The sequence below is a fragment of the Octopus sinensis genome, linkage group LG2 (genome assembly GCF_006345805.1).
Source record: "Octopus sinensis linkage group LG2, ASM634580v1, whole genome shotgun sequence".
In the NCBI taxonomy this organism is placed as follows: domain Eukaryota; kingdom Metazoa; phylum Mollusca; class Cephalopoda; order Octopoda; family Octopodidae; genus Octopus; species Octopus sinensis.
In genome coordinates, this window is record NC_042998.1 from 156,823,963 (window position 1) to 156,846,942 (window position 22,980).

The 22,980-nt window shown below is 36.1% G+C and overlaps 1 protein-coding gene across 2 annotated transcripts in view; it reads left to right on the top strand.

The window, feature by feature from the left end:
- LOC115230173 overlaps positions 1–22,980 on the top strand; it is a 143,736-nt gene that overhangs the window by 115,320 nt on the left and 5,436 nt on the right. For both annotated transcript variants that reach the window (XM_036500347.1, XM_036500346.1), the window contains exons 2-3: positions 14,022–14,197; positions 19,068–19,175. In XM_036500347.1, coding sequence (XP_036356240.1) covers positions 14,022–14,197; positions 19,068–19,175 — 284 coding nt within the window. The remainder of the gene's footprint in view (positions 1–14,021; positions 14,198–19,067; positions 19,176–22,980) is intronic.

Sequence of the window (22,980 nt, forward strand, 5' to 3'; positions counted from 1 at the left end):
GCTTTGTAATAAATGTTTTTCCTGTCCCTCCAGGAGCATCGAGGAAGAAGATTCATCGCTCGCGTTGGTATACACTATTAAGAATAGTTCTGTAGGCCTGCAGCTGGTCCGGAAGTAATTTAGGCTCATTTTCAACAATGTACTTTGAAAGCGCTTGAGTGTCGTAGGTTGTTTCACGAATGACAGCAGTGGGAAGGCTATTTGACCCTGACCTGAATGCTTGTGGCAGGCCATACGTCGACAATTCATTTCCACCCAGTTTAGCAATTCTGTCTTCTATGTCAATGAGTGTTTTGTTATAGATTTCATTGCTGATACCCCCCATGTCAGGATAGAGCAGTTGAGCTTGGCGCTGAAAGTCTTCAGCCAGGTTGTCTCTATATTTGAGCCATAGAGGGGCCGGATCACACAGTTCGCATGCCTGTAGTAATACTGCAAATATTGCCATGAGACTTTTAGGTGATTGTGATAAAGCAGCCTCTCCTAAAGTTTCATCCCACCGTGCACCATCTTCTAACAGACCTTGTCGATATCAGGCTTCTCTGTACGTTGTGCAGACATGTACATGAACAGTTTTTAGGGCCTGGAAAGACGTTGGCCCTCTGACCTCATGCAGTAGTAGACGAAGGTAGAAGCACTCTTTTTGAGTGTATATTCGCCCAAGGCAAGTGTGAAACTTAATGCCAGGGTATCCATGAACATTTTGACCTGCTTTCCGTGAGGCCCATTTTTTTCCATTCCAAGTGTAGTACGATGGAATCTGTGGATACAGCAAGGTTTGAGCGAATGGATCCACTTGACAAAGCTTGAAGAATGCAGTGAATGTGCTATCCCTTGGTTCCTCTGCCAACAGAGAAGCATTAGCATCGGTGAAGTACACTCTTTGACCATTTTCCAGGTGCACTGCAAGCTGTTGAATGGCGGGGTGTCATCTATATATATACAACTACACATAAAATACAAAATACAAAGTTATATCTTGATATCGCTAGTGATAACAATACTCAAAATATAATACAGACTGGAATAGTAGGCCCGTCTCTTGCAGCGAAATTCATTTTTGGACTTTCTTCTATCGAAGGCATTTTAACAAAAATGCTTCCGTAAAGACGGTGAAAATATTGTCAATTTCACCAAACCGGGACAAAATTCAATTTTTAAACAATAACCAAAGCCCCTTCTCCGAAAGGGGGAGGGTTACGGTTTACAATTATTTAACAAATGCAACACAACAACGTTTCCCTGACGAGGAACCAACAAACGTGATTACAATAGTCAAACAGTAATAATAATAACAACAAACCTTTTTAATTTATGTGAAACCACTTATTCAAGTTCAAGTCATTGATGCAATTTTATACGAATTGCTAATACACACACGCACACATAATATGGGTGAAAAATTGAATATTAATTTGATTAATATGAATTGAAAACTAGTGGTGTAGCATATAAGACCATAGCGGATCTTCTAGCAAAATGGATGACCACTGTTAATGGTTCATCCCTGTTATATAATACTTTCACTTTAATAGTTTCAGTATTAAAGTGAAAGTGTCTGCATTACAACAGAGAGGTTTTTGTTTCACTTTTAACACGTAATACTAAAATAGCGGAGAAGATATGATATTGCTGTGGGGTCGCCCTAGGGAAAAAGTAAAATTTTTTTGTAAATGACACTCCCCGGACCTTAAGTAAGGCATGTGTAAAATTTGAATGAAATTGGTTGTGTAGTTCTCAAGTTTTAGGGAAACACACAGACAAACAGACAGACACACATTCTCAGTTTGATATATATAGAAGATATATATAATATATATATATATATATATATATATATATATATATATATATATATATATATATGTAATATAATATGTGACAATTATTCAGGTGCCATAATAAAACTCCGAGTTTCGGATGTTAGGGCAGAAATCTGCTCCGGCATCTCGTTAGTTATTAAAACAAACAAGAATGCTATGAAAATGACTATTAAACAAAGGGAAATTACCATGAAGATGACAGTTATTAAGACAAATAAACGTGCTATTAGAATGACCGTTAAATAAAGGGAGAAAACCCGAAAGGGGAGAAATAAAAAATGCTCATAGAATTCGCATATGCGCACATGTACATACATACACATGCACGCCCCCCCACGTACATGTGCCTATATGCATATGCTCACTCACACTCGCATGAAACACATACATGCACACCCACACACACACCTATATATACATATATATGCAACCATACACATGTACACATATACATGTCCGCGCACACGCACACGTACACATGTATATATACCCATATGTGCACAATTATATTCATATACACGTCTAAATATGCATATGCTATATATGCATATATGCTCACTCACACTCACGGGAAACACATACATGCACACCCACCTATATGTATACATATATATGCAACCATACACATGTACACATATACATACCCACACATACATGCACACACACAAACACACACGTCTATATACCCATATGTGCACAATTATGTTCATATACACATCTATATACACACATGCACAAAAATGCAGGGTGAAAGGTAATATACAGAAAAATATGTAAAGATATATAAAGCAATAAAAATATATAAAAATATATAAACAAATATATATAAAAAATAGAGAGATAAAATGCTCGTAGGTGGACACAATATAAAAAGCAGGTTCTATCTGTGATCTTGGGGGACCAAAAACGTTGTTGTATTCCCTATCTATAGGCTTTACAAATATGATTTTCAAAATCCATGGATTTTAAAGAGAATATTAATACATGAGTGACATACTCAAAAACGTTTCATGTAAATGGATTTAAGGGGTGTGAGTGTGTGTGTGTGTACATCTGAGCATGTGTGCGTGCGTGTCTGTAGTATATAAAAAGGATCAAAATCCAAGGTGCATCCTTAGGATGCGCATCTGCGAATACTGGCTACCAAATATATATTTGTAGTGGTTTTTCTTTAATAAGAACTTGTATCCATGTAAGTTGAAATTCCTTGTCAAGTATATTATTCACACAGACGGGGTTGTTGAATGAAAAACTGAAATGTATGTTATTTTTTATTCTGTAGTTACAATTGTTTCAATACAAGTTGGAAAGTCTATTTTGTGAACTTAATTATTAATATTAACATGAATATAAGGAATTCATCATCATCATCATCGTTTAACGTCCGCTTTCTATGCTAGCATGGGTTGGACGCTTTTGACTGAGGGCTGGCGAACCAGATGGTTGCACCAGACTCCAATCTTCATTTGGCAGAGTTTCTACAGCTGGATGCCCTTCCTAACGCCAACCACTCCGAGAGTGTAGTGGGTGCTTTTTACGTGCCACCGGCACGGGGCCAGTCAGGCGGTACTGGCAACGACCTTGCTCAAATCCTTTTACACATTCCACCAGCACAGGTGCCAGTAAGGCGACTTTGGTAACGATCACGCTCGAATGGTGCCCTTTTACGTGCCACTGGCATGGAAGCCAGTTGGCTGCTCTGGCAACGATCACGCTCGGATGGTGCTCTTGGCACCCTACTAGCACGAGCATAAGGGCCAGTAGGGCGACGCTGGTAATGATCACGCTCGAATGGTGCCCTTTAAGTGTCACTGGCACGGAAGCCGGTTAGCCGCTCTCTCAATATCACGCTCGTATGGTGCTCTTTGCACCCTGCCCACTGACGCCAGTCATCGAATTTGATTTTGATTTTGCTTTTGATTGATTTGATTTCACTTGCCTCAACAGATCTTCGCAAGCAGAGTTTTAGTGTCCAAAGAAGGAAAAGGTTACGCATAAGTGGGCTGGTTACGCCCCTGGCATAGGCCATGAGATTATGGTTTCATTTGGCTTGCCGGATCTTCTCACGCACGGCATATTTCCAAAGGTCTCGGTCACTAGTCATTTCATTGGTGAGGCCTAAAGTTCGAAGGTCGTGCTTCACCACTTCATCCCAGGTCTTCCTGGGTCTACCTCTTCCACAGGTTCCCTCAACCGCTAGGGTGTGGCTCTTTTTCACACAGCTGTCCCCGTCTATTCTTGTCACATGACCATACCAGCGCAATCGTCTCTCTTGCACACCACATCTGATGCTTCTTAGGTCCAACTTTTCTCTCAAGGTACTTACACTGTCGAGTATGCACACTGACATTACACATCCAGCGGATCATACTGGCTTCATTCTTTGTGAGCTTACGCATGTCCTCAGCAGTCACAGCCCATGTTTCACTGTCATGTAGCATGGCTGTTCGTACACAAGCGTCATAGTCTACCTTTTACTCTGAGCGAGAGGTCTTTTGTCGCCAGCAGAGGTAAGAGCTCTCTGAACTTTGCCCAAGCTATTATTATTCTAACAGCTACACTTTCAGCGCAACAACCTCCGCTACTGACTTGGTCCCCTAGGTAACGGAAGCTATCAACTACTTCTAATTTTTCTCCCTGGAATGTGGCGGAAGTTGGTCTCTGCGCATTTTCAGTGTTTATTGCTCCTGAGCACCTGCCACATACAAAAACTTTCTTCCCAGTTAGCCTCCCTTTGATATTACTGCACCTCTTATGTGTCCATAATATATATTTATTGACTTCATTTTTGTATTTGGTTCGCAAGGTTCTTTATGTGAATTCATGTGTTGAAGCATACTTTGTTGTGTCTAGGGAGAGTCATTCTGTTTTAATACCTTATTAATTAATCGAACTATGCAATGGTTCGATTTCCACTCATTTACTTATCTATTCATTTATTCTTTTACTGGTTTCAGTAATTTGACTGTGGCCATGCTGGAGCACTGCCTTTAGTCAAACGAATCGACCCCAGGACTTATTCTTTGTGAGCCTAATACTTATTCTATCGGTCTCTTTTGCTGAAGCACTAAGTTACGGCAACGTAAACACACCAACATTGGTTGTCAAACGATGGTGTGGGGACACAGACACACAGACATGTATCTCTATCTATCTATCTATCTATCTATACATACATACATACATACATACATACGTACGTACGTACGTACGTACGCACGCACGTACGTACGCACGCACGCACGTACGTACGCACGCACGCACGCACGTACGTACGTACGTTGGGCTTCTTTCAGTTTCTGTCTACCAAATCCACTCACAAGGCTTTGGTCAGCCTGAGGCTATAGTAGAAGACACTTGCTCAAGGTACCACACAGTGGGACTGAACCCTGAACCATGTGGTTGGGAAGCACGCTTCTTACCACACAGCCAGGCCTGCACCTATATATTTATTCTTTTTCTAAATAATGAAGAGGTTGCAAGAAGCAACGAAAATTTTAGAAGAAAAAATGTAAATGAGTGGAAATTAAATGTAATGACTTTCCCCAGATACACCAAAATATATATAATTCTTAAACAAGAATATTGTTGATAGTGACTTCGAAGTTTCGGTCAGCTAAGCCATCAATGTGCACAGTCCGATGATGGCTTAGTTGGCCGAAACTTCAAAGTCATTGTCAATAATATTCTTTTTGAAAAATACGAAGTGTGTATAAAGCAATGATTCCCAACGTGGTAAAATTGTGGTGGGAGGTGGGATCCCCCCCCCTTTGTTTTATTGGGACATGGAAACATGTTACACCTATACTCAGCCTAGCCAAACCAATCCTTCCATCCAAGCGTACTGTATGGAGACTGTTTGCTACATTATAGCACTATTCTAATGCCCTAGTGTGGATATTTCTTTAGGGAAAGTATATAATTTCTTGAAGGAAAGAAACATCAAGTTGTTCGCTATCTAAGAGAAAGAGAAAAAAAATGTCCCTAATACTTGACTGGTATTTTGTTCATCAATCTTGGAAAGGATGAAAGGTAAAGTGGACTTTAGTGGGATTTGAATTCACAATGCAAAGAGCCTGAATAATTGCCACAAGCATTTGAGTAACACTCTAATATATCTGCTTTTTCCAAAGTTTTAAGTTTGCCTCTCTTGCTCCTTACTTCAAATTTCGATGAAAGATACAAGAAAGTAGCTGACTACGTATTCAGTACATCTTTTGTCTTGTGTTCAGATGTCCCTGGAGTCAACTTCGTCTTTCATAATCAAGATCAATAAAAAGAAATGGCAACTTTCTACTGTCACATTATTTGACCATTTAGATGATTTATTTCCATAGTCATATTTCAAGTGCAGATATAACTCTGTAGTTAAGGAAGTATTAATAGCTTCGTATTGTTGAATTCCACTGCACGGCACCTTAGATACGTGTTTTTTTAACCATAGCTTTTAACCAAAGCCTTGGAGGTGAAACTTGGGGAATGAAGGCTTCTAAGGGAAACCATTCCTGTTCTTTGGTGCAAAGACCTATTTTGTTGCCCAATTTAACAGTACCAGCTGGCCCTTCAGTGTCTATAGTGAAGACTGCTTTATAGCAATAATTCAAGGTATGAGAATAGTTTTCTTGATTCCATCCAGCAGTCTCAGAGGCCCTGAAATGTATTATGAGTACTGGCCTTCTCTAATTCAGTGATGAAAGATTTTATCCTTGTCTTGCTTTCTATTTTAGTGATCAGTTACTATTCTTGGCATCTTTATGATTTTAGTTGAACTGAGCAACACAAATGCAAGCAGCTAATCTACTTGACACTTAACCAGCTGTGACTCTTATTTCTTAATAACATTACTTCTACTAAGAAAGCTTGGCATATTTCTCTTTTATTTTGATTCTTAAGTACATCTGTATAGTTGTTTTAAGAACAAATTTAGAACAGGCCATATGCTTTGTGCAAATCTCTGGTAATGTATTGCTTGGATAATTTCTGGATTTGTTCCAACTCTTTCTTAAACCAAACACATGGCTTTAATCCCATCAATATCTACAGACATTATATATCTCTATTTTGATCTTGATGTGTGAGAAAAGATGTAATAATTTTTATTGACAAAAATAAAAAAAATGGCAAGATGTTTTCCATAGGGGAAAGAACCAGAATGTTTTTAAAATATTGGAAAGAAACCAAATAATACATGAAGTATATCGTTATTTAGAGAGAGGGGGAAAAGAAGGAAAGAAAGAGAGAGAGTGAAATGGACAGAAAGAGTGAGAGAGAGTGAGAGAGAGAAAGATAAAGAAAGAGAGAAATATTTCAAATAGGCTCACTTCTGCTTAAGGTTATTTTCTTTCTTTTATCTGGTGCCAAAATATTTAAATCCCAATGAAGCATTGTATTTAGTTTCAAATAGATAGAACAGCGCATTCTGAATAATCATGTGGTCAATGTTTTAGAACTTGATAATAGTTGTCTCATTTTTGTGGGATGTTCTCAAACATGTGAAGAAACTCAGCCCTGAAATCAATAAATTTATTCATTCGATAAAAAAATTTAATTTGAGAATATTGTTGGGCAAGTGACTATTAAACTGTTGTTCCAATTATAAAGCCAGATCTCTGTCTGTTTTTCTGGCGAAATATACTACCCAAATTCATGAAACTTGCCTCCTTATAGGAAATAAAATAGAAAGCATTACAATATTCATATTTACTAAAATTCCAAAATAAATTTTAAAATAATTTTTAAAAAAAACACACAGAGCCAGAAACCCCCTGTTCAAAACCATAACACCAGGTTGAATAATGCTGCAAAAACGATATATTTCAATGATATTCTCATGCAATACATCAACAATAGTGTGTTTGACCACCACCTTCCTGAATTACTTCAAAAACACATTATTTCATGCAATCAATCAATTTCTGGAGCAGATCAAATGGAAGCTCTTCCCAGGCCTTTTTATTGCTGTTTTGAGTTCATCAACAGATGAATACTGCTGGCCTTCAGTATACATAATGTTCGTGAGCATTCTCTATAGGAGTAAGGTCGGGAATTCTTTCTGGCCATGGCATGACTTCAACCTCGATTGCTTGGTATAAATCCAAAGTTGTCTTTGCTTTATGAATAGAAGCACTGTCCTGTTGAAATACAAAATTCTTTTTTTATCAATATGAGCCTCATCCAACATATCGATGTAACATGCAGCATTGAAAAGGCCATCCATGATGACATATGGCAGCTCCCCAATGGCAAATATTGCTCCCCACATGACAAACCTCCTCCACTATTCTGCTGCTTGAAATAAGTAAAATTTTGTATACATTTATCTGCCCAGCAATACCATCAGAGCCATCCAAATTTCATTTTTTCTCATTGGAGAACAGAACCCTGTTTATTTACTATCCCACATCTGATGCTACTGAGAAAACTTGAATCTAACAGTTTTGTGGAAAAGGGAGAAGAATGGATGCCCAGCCGCTTCTTCAAGTGGAAACCATGGTTCAAAATCACGAGGCTCCTACTCCTGCTGATGCCTTTATTTTGAAAACAGAAGAGCAGTGTAACTTCTTCACAGCTCTGACAATGGCCCTTACATCCCTCTGATGTAGCCTTGGTACTTCCAGCAGCATGAACCCTGTTGTAACTACCAGTGTCTTTCAGAAAATTCTCCACTGATGTTCTGCTTTGCTGAATCTTCTCGGCAATCTTCCAGTTACTCATTCTTTCTGCTTTCAGTGCAAGAATCTTTCCTTGCTCAATTTTGGAAAACTTTGTAGCTTTAGGCATACTGGAAATGTGATCTGGATCATGATGAATGTGACTGAATTGAATATTTTCTTACTAAACAAAATAACCATTATTTTCATGTGCTATATGCTATACCATTCTATGACCAAAAGTAATTAAAAGGACATTTCAAAAGAATATCGTTTGTCAACTCAGATAATGAACTCCAACAGCAGAAGAGCTGTACTTGTTGACTCTCCTACATCTGAATTCATTTAGGGGTCACCTGCTGTGACTAAGTTCAAACCAATGAACTATACAATGCATCCCCACATCTGTATACTCAAATATCAAATGAAGTCTAGTATCACCACATACCTCCCTCTCTTTCATAATTACCATTCCTTTCTCTCTTTCCATCACCTTCTACCCCTCCTCACCAAATACATACAGAACTGTCCAATTAACCCTTTTTTCATTGGTCAAAATTGATAACCTTCAGTCCTGAGGAAATGAACACATGAATGGGATCAACTCGATGTCCATGGATACTTTTGACTGTACTATAATCATCCCATGAATATGGACTATGATTGTAAGAAACATGTGATTTATGAAAACACGTATAGCGATGTATCAAAATATTTGTAAATTCCATTCATGGATTATTATTATTATTATTATTATTACTATATTTAGTGCAGCGAGCTGGCAGAATCATTAGCATGCCAGGCAAAATGCTTAGTGGCAATTTGTCTGTCTTTATCTTCTGAGTTCAAATTCTGCTGAGATCGACTTTCATCCTTTTGGGGTTGATAAAATGATACCAGTCGAGAACTGGGGTCAATGGATTCGACTAGTCCCCTCCACTGAAATTTCAGGCCTTGTGCCTATAGTAGAAAGGATTATTATTACTATATTCATCCTACATTATATGGGGATAGCTCGGTACACGCCCATTAAACTGCTATTGTCAGTTAGTCTCATTAGGCTGTAGCCAGCTTAATGCAATAAGGGTTTTTACATGCATATTCAAAAACATTTCCCATAAACGAACATAAAGGATATATATGTATGTGTGTATGTGTGTGTGAGTGCATGCATACATGAATGAATAAATGAATGAATGAATGAATGAATGAATGAATGAATGATGATGATGATGTTAGAAATACAGATACAATGAATGATAAATAAAAATAAAAATCTACATGTTGTGGAACCATTCTGAATATGATATTTCAATAGAAGACAGTACAGAGAAAAGGCTGCTGAAGAGCCAGTAAATAATTTCATTCCCAGTTTGTGGTCAACTACTTTGATTATCTATCAAAATTATAAATTTATATCTGTATCCAAAATTACTGATAATCTGGGAAAGATGCAGGAGTTGCATTGACCAATAAAACTGTGCTGTCAGAAGTACAACATAAAACTAAGGCCGTGTTTGCAGTCTGATGGAGCTCAAAAAGATAAGCAAAGACAATGGTTACAGTCTAGTGAATCTTAAAAATATATTAGATTCTGCTTCCTGCTCATGAAAATACTTCATTAATATCCTAACCAAATTCACTAAAAGAAATTGGTTGCATGAAATTTTTCCTAGGTTGTTTGGAAGATTTATTTCAAGGAAGCAGTAATTTTGTAAATCCTATGAATTAAATAAAAGAATTATCAATTTATATAATTTATGTTGAAGATGTGAAGGTGAAGGTTGTGACTGGTGAAATAACAAGCACCAATCAGAAACTGCCATGAGTGCTAAGAACATAAACTGCATGTTGACCTGGTTACCATGGCTTCTTAGAACAAAAGTAGGGACTTTGTTCAAGATAAGTGTACTTACATGATTTTGATATGGAGTGAAGTATTAAATCACTTTGATAACTTTTTCACTAATTGTCTATATCTCTAATGTCTGCTAATAAATACAAGTATTTGACATATGATTGTATTTTAAGCAAAAGGGATGGGATACTAGCAGTTGAATTTTCAAGAAATCAATTGTTCTTTGATGTACTAAAGGTTGTGTAAGTTGATTGGATGAAAGGTATCTATATAAAAACTCAGGAAGCTACTAGCTATCATCAGATACTCTCAACTAACAATCTTAACTGCAAATGGAGACAAGAAAATAATGATTTCATTTATTAACCACTAACCATCATAGTTAACTCATGAAGACAGTCTGTACATGTAAGAAGAATATCAGCATCAGGGTCAGAATGAATTTCAAAGTCAATAATTTGTCACAGATGATTATCAATAGCCGGACAACTTTACCGCAATGAAATGTTGCAAGACAAATTTTCAGTTATCTACAGTAAGGAAAGCACGACCATAGATTTGACAATAAAACCTTACTGTCTTAATAGAAGACAGAGTAGTCTCAGCTGGAATGTACAATCAAGGTTGATCTTGGTTAAAACAAAAACAACATTTGAACAATATAGCCTGGTCAAACAACTACATTATTTCTCATTGATGGAAACAACTTTAAACAATCCATGAGCAAGAAACCTCAGTGACATTCCTCTCAGTTTAATAAAAACAGTATTTAATATAACAAACAAAGGTGACGAGCTGGCAGAATTGTTAGCACACTTAGCAAAATGCTTAGTAGCATTTCATCTGTCTTTAAGTTCTGAGTTCAAAGTTGGCTTTGCTTTTCATTCTTTTGGGGTCGATAGAATAAATACCAATTGAGCACTGGGGTCAATGTAATTGACTTACCCACCCCCAAATTTCTGGCCTTGTGGCAACATTTGAAACCAATATAATATAACTAACATTCAGGCAAGATCCCAACTCTTAGCTCACCTTTTCTTTTCTTATATTGCATGCAGAAATTTTACCTCTAATGTTTAGGCAGGGTATCAACCACACCAGTCTGTTTAGTCCTGCAAATGTCATTGTCATTCTTTCTTGACTAATTTATTTTTTTAAAAATAGACATATAACTAAGAAATAGTGGCACAATTTAGCATTGGCAATTGTAAACAGAGTAAACTCAGCTTCTGAAACAGAGACTGTCCCATCCTGAAATTATTTGTTTGGCAATGCATATATTAGCATGTATATTTAAAAGAAATGCTTGTTGACAGTTAATGAAAAATATATAAATTCTTTACCTGGTCAAGGAAATTCTAAAGCCAGGCTATTAATATTCACAATTATTGACTCACATATCTAGTATCACATCATTAATCTTGAAAATAGATTTTTCTAAACACAAATTCCCAAGGCTGTGTATTAAAAACTTCAGATAATCTCTTCAGATAATCTTAATCACAGGTTTTATTACATAAAAAACCCTGCAAAACCATCATCATTTGCTTAATTAGGTGTAAAGTATAGAATAATTGAATAATATTTGACTTATTTCAGATACTCTTTCCTATGCTGTGAATCACTTTGTCTTGAGCTTTAACCTTATATAAATCTGCATTCATGAAAGGATAAAAAAAAAGGACTGTATTTTGCAGTCTGTAAAATTTTTCCATTATTAGTTGTGTACAATTTTTTATTTGTACCATGGACTAACAAGTTTTACATGCCATAAGCCAAAGAATCAAACATTACAAAATTTGTTGTCTAAAAAAGTTTGGCTAAAAGAACAAAATATTGTTCTTTTAGCCAAACTTTTTACTGATAAATGACATTTTTTTCCTTTAGATAGATGCAATTTAAGTTCATGCCAGTTCTTGCAGTTTGTTGAAAACATTGCTCCTAGTTCTGTATTTTTTAACCCGTTTTCTTTTGTAGTGATGATACACAGTTTCTTTCTTGTTGACCAGTTTATAGAAAAACAAAAAGATCAAAGTATATAAAAGAAACTTTTGTTGATATAGCTTTGGGTAAAACTATATGACAACCTACTGTTATGCATATTGTACTATTTTTATTATCATCAAGGCAATGAACTGGTAGAATCATTAGCACACTAGACAAACTGCTTGGTGGTATTTCACCCATTGCTCTGTTCTAAGTTCAAATTCTGCTGAGGTTGACTTTGCCTTTCATCTTTATGGGGTTGATAAATTAAGTACCAGTGAAACATGGGTTGATGTAATTGACTAGTGCCCTCCTCACAAAGGCCTAGTGCCTTTAATAAAAAGGATTATCATTATTATGCAAAGTTTTTCATTGGTAGGTTCATGCAAGTTTCTCCTGCATTACCTGATGCACCTCTATGTTCCTGAGGTATGTGCAGAATTGTGCTCTTATTTTTGTGGGAACTGGAAGAATGTAGACTCCTTATGTTGCTGTACAGCACCAGTTTGTTTTGTTATGGGGTTTAGCTTCTTGTTTTTTTGCTACATTAGTGTGTGATCTGTGTAATGTGAGCTGTGTTATTTTATTTGGTCTCAACTTTGTAATCACGCCTAATGCTCCAGTTACATGTAGTATTGTTTTCACCCTCATGCCCTACACCTTGAATATTTCAATTCCATATCCCACTGTATTTTGGTAGTTTTTCCTTTACTTTTCGGACCATATTTTCATCAGAAGAGATTGTGATGTCTATCAGTGTGCATGTGTCTGTTTACCAGTCTCTTATTATGTTTGGACAGTTTGCTTTGATCACTTTGCCAGTTTGGATAGGAGATATGATCCCAGATTACTGTGGCCAGGTCATTGTCATGTACTGCATTCAGTACATGTTTGTAACATTTCTTAATTGTTTTGACATTGAAATGGTGGCATATTGCCCAGTGAATATAGCTGCCAGCTCGATCATGCTTGTGTATACATTCAAATTTGGCTAGGACTAGGTAATCAAAGATGATATCAACTGTCTAATTGTAACTAGTGGCACATTCTACATTTGGTGTTAGGATCCATTTCAATGATTATATTTTTGTAGTTGTTTGTAGCCTGACATTGTTCTTGTGCAGAAAGTATCAGTCCCTCCGTTTCTGTTTTTAGTCTTTAGAGCTGTTGTTGACCTTCACTTTGGCTCACTTGTTCCCTATCGAATCTTATGGGTTATTAACCATGGAGTGGTTTTTCTCCCTATTTCTTCTTAAGTATGCTTTGTAATTTTGTTTGCATGTTATTTTTGTATATTATACCATTTCTGTTGTGTTATTATCTAAAATCATTGTACTAGTGTAGCCAGCTTCTGTTTTGCTTTGTATTTTATAACTATCTTGCATATAGAGAAGAGTTTTTTCATGTTCCTTTATACAGTTTTCCATTCTTTATTTCTGAGTGTTTGTCCAGTCCAACTGCCATTTTGTAGTAGAAGCTTTCTATTTGTGTCAGGCTATTCTATCCTTGTGTGCAAAGTAAGTATATTCTGTTGGTTTCCGATTTGGGATGGTGGCTTTGCTATGCTGTTATAGTTTTCTGGTTTTTCTACTTAGGTTCCAATTTATCATATTGAAGCTGTGGTTTATGAATGAAGGATGGTTTGGATTAGCAAAGTATATGATCATGTAATAAATTTGTAAACTTAGTTGTTTTTCTTTATAGGAATCAGTGAAGATCGAAAAAAGAAAATGAAAACAACATCAATTATAGAATACCTCCCTTCTGGTTCAAAGTGGAAACATGTAGCTACTGACAAGAAGACAAAAGTGTCACAAAGTTATTTATTTGAACTTGGTGTCCCAGTGGATGCAGAGGACTTGCATGGCCATAAATTCAAGGTAGTATTGTTCTATTCATGATGATGTTGTATTAATTAACTCAGTCAGCTTTTGAGCAGTTGAACATGAGGATGCAACTTACACATTCAATACAGTAATATTTTTTATACTTTTGTCTTATTGATGATTATCATATTTATGATTGTCTTATTAATGTCTGGTACATTTATTTGTTGGATTGGAGTTTAAATTTTCTATTGATCAACTGACATTTTAGTGTTGGTTAATCCACCTTTTATTTTTTGGACATAGATTTATCTTCGCTTTCCCTTAATTTATCTTTTCAATTACGAATTTTACTAGGAAGAGGGTGGGCTGCTATTGCACTCAGATTGAGAGATCATACAGAGGTTCTTTCATTGGCCGAAGTTCCTTGATAATGATGCTGTTTGAAAGTGATTTGGAAGCTATTGCTAGTAGATCGGCTCACAACACTCACTAAAATACGATATGGCTGAGTAAATAGTTATTAGCGTTTTGACACGTAGATTTTGGAATTAAATTCACTGTAGATGTTGTTTCGCTGTGTATTTAAGTTCCGCATTCATTAAATAACTTCTCTTATTTAACTTTAAATGCTGAGCCTAAATTTATCGTTTCTATGAATATGAAGTGAAATAATCCAGATGTATCTTCCCTTCAATTACAAAATCCTGAAGATTGATACTTTCTGTGAGACCCTCTCAATCAATGCTTTACCAGACATTACTTTCAATGTCAAAACATTCAGATAAAGTCAACAGTACAAAGCAGATAAAAATTGTACAATTACAAAAAAAAAAAAAATAAAAATAAAATACTGTTGGGAAAAACTTTTTGATACTATATTAGTTTCTGTTGACTACAATAAGGACATAGTAAATCCTTCGAATATTCGTATTCATTGTTCATGCATTTTTTGATATCCTTTAATGTAAGCTGATTTGCATAACATGTGAAACTAAATGCTCTGCATTCGATCTAGGTAGTCATCCTGTCATTCGACTATCTACTTGGTTATAATTGGAGTTACTTCCCAACAAGAACTCCTGGTTTTACTCTACATAAAAATGAAACGTTTATAGAATTTATGATTGTTTTACTTTGTAAGGACCCTGCAATGTGAGGTGAGGAGAATGAGTCTTTAGTACATCACACAGCCCTTACAATAAATATAAAAGGAATAATACATAAATGTGCCGAAGGGAAAAGGATAGAGACACAACTGAATAGAATGTTTAAGAAAAGATTTAGTGATATGTTAACATGTGTGTTTGTGTGTGTGTCATGTATACAGAATAATAGACAGGCCATCATGAAAACAAAATGTATGTGTGTACAGGCACAGATATTAAGAACACCAGTTTGTAGTCTATTGTACACAGTACACGGTACTGTATCAAGAAGTTGTGGCCATGAAGCTGAGCCAGTTGCAGTACATGTCGTACATAAAATTATGGCTGTAATGCTGCTGCCTGGGTCACTTGGTACAGGAGTTCTCCCAGGTTATATATTCACTATTGATCCATGGTAAAGTAATTCATGAACAGTGCAGTGTTGTAACCTGGGCAAGTTGCTTGTTGAGCTGTGTACATAGAGAGATGATATTGACAACATTAAGAAGATGGTGGTGGTGACGAAGAAAGAGATTGCTGTAATGCTGTTGGACAAAGTTGGTAAATCTCAACATAGCTGCTGTTGTGTTGTTGCTGGAACTGGCCATGTCTTGCGTGGTCAGTGGCTAAACCTTAGAAGGTCTGAAACCAAAGACATCGAGATGAGGAAAAGCTGGATTTTTTTTATAAGGAACTGTAGGCTTAAAACTGGTTTGAGAACAGGCTGTCTCACATGATTTTATTTAGAGACTCTGATTGGTGATATGCTGCAGAATTGGTGTGACAGAGTAAGAGACAAATTGCATCAATACCAACCAATCAGAGTAGTGGACACAACAGGGTCCAAATAGCGGCCAAAGGCTAGCTGTTACTTGTTATGTTTGAATGCACATATATATATAATAAAGGGGAGCGAGGAATTTCACTTGAGTGTATGCTATAACTTCCTGAAATCAAAACCTATCACAGTCGGCATTGCCTTTCAAATATCTGGTACCTATAAAGCAAATAACTCAGCATATATTGAAGTTAGTGTCACCCCCCCCCCCACCAAAAGTGTGTTTTTAAGAAATTATTACAGGGAACATTGAAAAGTCAGTCAGTTTTGGTACACTTAAGCATTTCTAATGTAAATGTTGAATTTTAACTCTTGTGTGCTTGTTGGCAGAATATACAGCACAAAAATGAAGAGGCTTGAAACTGAACTGACGGAGGTTAGGATACCAACTAATTACAACTGCAAGAGAGAAAGAAGGGGAAGTTTAGTTAAGAGCAGGCAGATAATTCGATATCATTTAGCTACCAGTTTAGGACAGCGAGCTGGCAGAATTGTTAACATGCCAGACAAAGTGTTTAGCAGCATTTTGTCTGTCTTTATGTTCTGAGTTCCAATTCTACTGAGGTTGACTTTGTCTTTCTTCTTTTTGTAAGTAACAGTCGAGCACTGGAGTCGATGTAATCGACTTTCTTCTCTGCTACAATTGCTGTCTCGGTGCCTAAATTAGAAATGATTTAGTTACTAGTTCAGTAAAATTGTAAGAAAGGGAGAAGATAAGCTTAGTTTTGCGCAGACAGATTTTGATCTCATATACATAGTTACTGGATAATCATTGTAGTGTGGATCACAAGAGCTACATCATAACAATACAAATCACTTGAATACGTTGGTGTCAATATAGTTTCGAACAATCCCTGAATATTATCATTTAAAAAATTTTTTTGCATATATTGCTTGTATTAAACAATGCTTCATCACATCAAGGGAAAATACAAAAATATGTTTAATTTTTTTTATAATGTTCTCCATATCTTTATGTAAAGATCTGTCTATTTTGCAGAAAAAATACTTTTGATTTTATTATGTAATACATGTTATAAAAAGAGCTTTCATCTTTTTCTTACATGTAATGGGCCATCATGCTTCAATATATTTTTGTGCCACCGGCATGACTGGCCTCGTGTTGGTGGCATGTAAAAAGCACCATCCGATCGTGGCCGTTTGCCAGCCTCGTCTGGCACCTGTGCCGGTGGCATGTAAAAAGCACCCACTACACTCACGGAGTGGTTGGCGTTAGGAAGGGCATCCAGCCGTAGAAACATTGCCAGATCTGACTGGGCTTGGTACAGCCTTCTGGCTTCCCAGACCCCAGTTGAACCGTCCAAACCATGCTAGCATGGAAAGCGGACGCTAAACGATGATGATGATGATGATGATGATGACGATGATGATGAAGCACTGTATCAACAAATAAATTGTTGATTTACTCTTTCAACGTTTTTTTCTCATCTTCTTTCGGACAGTTTCACCTACCACACAACAGGTTTGTTTCTTAATTTTGTTAAAAAGGCCTGGGGACATGAATAATAATATATTAGAGGTTGCTAAATGGTAAAGCATATTAAAGAGAAAGGAGTTCAAAAATACCAATGGGTATATCCTTCAAACTTGCCATCTTGACAGAAGCTACATTACTCATAAAAAAGAAGGGATGATCATGTCTTTTGATAGAAGTCTGCCCAATTAAATCTACTAAACATGACTGTCACTCTGTTGCCTCACCAATAACAATAGCAACAATAACAGCTACAACTTTACTAGCTTTTTATTTTGTATAGAATACAGAAAGCTAAAAGTCAAAGACCATCCTAACAGACTTTCAAGCTCAGAGCCAGGAAGTAGAAAATAAAATATAAAATATTTAGTCTACTCTGTCAAACACATCTGCTCTCTAACTATAAATTCACTGGCTGATTGTTGCTCCACTAAATGCATTTGCCATCTCCATGACATCAATTCACATTGGTTCAGACTGCATTTCTATACTTCACCTTCTCGTCGGGAGTTTATTACTCCTTACTTTTACATTGACCAAATTCTTGATCTACCTTCAGCATCTCCTAAGTTCTACTTCTTGGTCCATGTGTTCCAAACCACTCAGTCTAGCCTGTGACATCGACCAATCACAATGTCTGTGGTCTCTCCCTGTAATCCCAAACTTGCCTACTCCATACACATATACATGCATCATTTAAACTATCTGAAATACTTTCAATTGCCAGCTTTTATAGGCTTCACATATTTTTTCTTTTTTCTATTGTGACAGTTAGTATGTTGTATTCATGTTGATTGACATGGAGCATTTGGGGTCAGTCATTGATTGGTTATCATTAGTTATTTCCATATTCCATACTTTTACTTGTTTTACAGTACTGTAACATTATTATCATCATTCCAACTTTTTCCTTTCTTCTTCCTCTTCTTGAATGTTAATTTTGAATGGCTACCCTGTTCGCAGTAGAGACAGAATACATATTAGAATATTTTATTTTAAATATACTGTTATCAAAAACTTTATCTGTGTAATTTTATGTTTGTAATTGCATACACATACATATTCACACATTCATACACACATTCACACACATTCATATACACATAGAAATACACACACACATGCACACGCACACACACACACACACAGTTACAGGCGTAAATATATGTAAATATACATATGTACATATTTAAAAGTTATAGGTTTCATATAACAGGGTGAACACATGATACAAGGCCGACAAATATCAAGGAATGATGTTTGTATAGGCGGCAACAGCCCATACCAAAAAAGCCTGAAGATTTAAGGAAAGCTCTGAAGGAGGCCAAACTCAACATTAAGATCGTTGAAAAGCCAGGAAACATCATCAGATCACAATTATTCAGGACATGTCATATAATTATGATATTTGTTGCATTATTTTGTTTATTTTTATTAACACAGGTTGTTACAAATATAGAAGATAAAAACAAAATGAAAGAGGTTTATACAGAATGGTGTGATTTCGCAGTGAATGCTGTCAGGGAAATTTCAGGAGATGTTATGCACATTGTAAGTACATCACATCAAAGAAGTACATTTCAAAATGATATATAACCATTTACATTTTCTTTGCTGGTTGATATTTTCTGCTTTTTTTTTTACCTTCCTCTTATTTTTTTTCAGTCTTTTTATTTCCTCTCATACATATCTATATATGTGTTTGGTTTGTGAGATTCTTTATGTGAATTCATATGTTGAAGCAAATTCTATTGTGTCTGGGGAGAATCATTCTGTTTTAATACCTTATATAGCTATGTAGATGTCATTAATATTCTAGTTAAGAAAAACTCTAATAACTGTAGTGTAGAAACTGAGAGGAGCATAATAGAGAGCATCCAGCACATAGCTAACTCCATCCACCAAAGTATCAAAGTAACTATAGATTATCCCTCTAGGCATCCTAACAATAAACTCCCTGTCCTTGACACTGTGAACAACAATATCCAGCTCCTCCACTCCTATTACATGAAACCCATAACTTCGAAATATGTTGTTCATAAGAACTCAGCTTTGTCACATGACATAAAAATCAACATACTAATAGCAGACTTAGACTTGTTTCAGTCATTTGACTGTGGCCATGCTGAGGCACCGCCTTTAGCTGAGCAAATCGACCCCATGACTTATTCTTTGTAAGCCTAGTACTTATTCTATCAGTCTCTTTTGCCAAACAGTTGTCAAGCAATGTTGGGGGGACAAACACAGACACACAAACATATACACACACACATACATATATATATATGTATATATACGATGGGCATCTTTCAGTTTCCATCTACCAAATCCACTCACAAGGCTTTGGTCAGCCCGGGACTATAGTAGAAGACACTTGCCCAAGGTGCCATGCAGTGGAACTGAACCTGGAACCATGTGGTTCTTACGATAATGAACAACATATCCCTGCTATGCGAACATATGAAACAAAGAAACATGTACAGAACTTCATGCATCGCATACAATTCTCTGGATATGGCCAGAAAGATAGGGTTCGGGTATACAGAGCTAGAAAGAAGTTAGCATTATATGTAATGAAACCAGTGGTACCTGCCCTAGATACAGAAGTAAAGACTGGAATAGGATACAGAGAGTTTGTGACAAAGCAAACAGGGAAAACACATGGTACAAGGCCGACAAATATCAAGGAGTGATGTTTGTAGATGAGGCCACAGCCCATGGAGAACTAGCCCGAAGATTTAGGAAAGCTCTGGAGGAGGCCAAACTCAATATTAAGATCGTTGAAAGGCCAGGAAGCTCTATCTGATCACAATTATGCAGGACATACCCCTTTGAGAATATCATATGCACCAATGAGAACTGCATTGTATGTAAGATAAACCCTGACATTAACTGTAGAACTAGAAATGTAGTCTACAGTATAAACGTAGTTTACAGCATACATACATACATACATACATACATACATACATACATACATATATATGTGAATACACATGCACACTGATGCATACACATTTGCACAAACAAAAAAAATGCAGCTCTGATAACAGACAAAGTCAACGACTATTGAAGAGGTTGCAAGAAGCAACGAAAATTTTAGACAAAATAAATATGTAAATGAATGGAAATCGAACTGGTGTTAAAACAGAATGATTCTCTCCAGATACAAAAATATATGTATATTGAGTCATCCCATAAATAATGCAGTTTTTTCAATTGCATGAACTAAAAGTTGGAGGGGACAAGATAAACTACCTGCATCAATATCCAGTAAATATTGGTGCCTTGTTGTACCACTCATCTGTATTTACATTTATACTTCTACCTTTAAGGAGCTTTATTTTACTGGAAAGTAATAGATTTGTATTGCAATATTTTTTCATTGTATACATACACATATATATATATATATATATATAATAGAAATATTAAAATTACTAAGTCTCTCTAAAGGAGATTACGGCAGCGTTACTGGAAATTAATAGTTATCTATTTAAATAGATCTATTTAAAATGCTAACAACATTTTGTCATAGTCTGTTAAAATTTTCCAATATTTACTTTTATATATGTATATATATATGTATTCATGCACACATATGCACATATATACACACACACACATACACAATGAAGCATATATGTGTATATATATATATATATATATATATATATGCACATATGCACATATGTGCAGGTGGCACGTAAAAAGCACCCACTACACTCACGGAGTGGTTGGCGTTAGGAAGGGCATCCAGCTGTAGAAACATTGCCAAATTAGACTGGAGCCTGGTGCAGCCTTCTGGCTTCCCAGAACCCCGGTCGAACCGTCCAACCCATGCTAGCATGGAGAACGGACGTTAAACGACGATGATGATGATGATGATGATCGCCATACTAATATGGCAGTCTTATAAATATAAGACTAAAGCTGTCGCTGATTAGCTCCATGAGGCCACCGCCTCAAGCTAGCTATTTGACACACGAACCTGCGTCCATTACAAACCTTCAAACAAGGGAGGTCAGCCGCTTCATCTTGCCAGTCAGACAGCTACAGATGTTTCAGGGTTGTTGCCCCTTATCAATGCAGCGTAGTCAGACTTGCAGGTGTCGCTACTGATCGTCCCAGTTCGAAGGCTTTATTCATGGAGCTAATCAGCGACAGCTTTAGTCTTATATTTATAAGACTGCCATATTAGTATGGCGATAACTATTAATATATATATATATATATATTATATATATATATATATATATATATATATAATATATATATATATATAATATATATATATGTTTAGTATTTAGTCAATCATTCCTATTGTCGAATTGCAAAGTTACTTCGACGTAACATGCCGACAAGGTTGTCAAGAGTTCGCGGAGCATAAACACTTCACAAACACAAGAATACACCCCACCCACGTACAACAGAGGTACACCAGCATGACTACAGTATTACGGCTGAAACAATTTAAAGATTATAGGTTATATATATGATGTTTATATAAACACACACGCACACACATCATCATCACACACACATATACATACATATGTATGTATGTACGTACGTGTGTGTGTGTGTATTGGTTGTTACAATTATAAATGTATATATGTAAATGAATCTTTTTGTCTTTAATTGTCTTTAATATAGTCAAACAATATCAATTACAATACTTTTTTTTTAAGTCTGGTACTTAGTCACTCATTCCTAATGATGAACCATTGAGTTACTTTGACGTAACCATATCAACACAGCTGTCAAGTGTCGGCAGAGTATAAACACTTCACAAACGCAGGATCTAGTCTTTCTCATTTGCAAAATGAGCCCCCTTTAATTTTGCTCAGATTGCTTTCAATTTTGGTGTATCAATGCAACTCTGAATTTTGATAACAACTATACTTTATCTCGTAAATTTTGATAACGACTAATTACTTTATCTCGTAAATTAAAGAATCTGATGCTATTTGGAATTAAAGTTGAGAAATTTGGGTGATTTTAGCAATCAACAAATAGCGAAGTATTAACAGCTTGTTATCATGACAACTGCAGGTTTTGTTGTGTTTCACCCTCATATGTTGATTCTTCACATGAGATTTACTTTACCTGCATGTTTTGTTTTAATAAAAATTTATATTTATCAATTAGAATTTTATTATAGATATTTAGATGATGCAGGTTGTTATTGAGCCACTTAATATGATTCTCAGAAGGCTGTAATCTCGCTGGTAGTAAATCTGGATGAAAGGCATATATAAGTAAGGTTGTAACTTAAACGCATTTATTGTGGCCACACATATATACACAATGGAATGATAAATAGAATGGGCAGTATGTAAAGGCCATGGGTTTC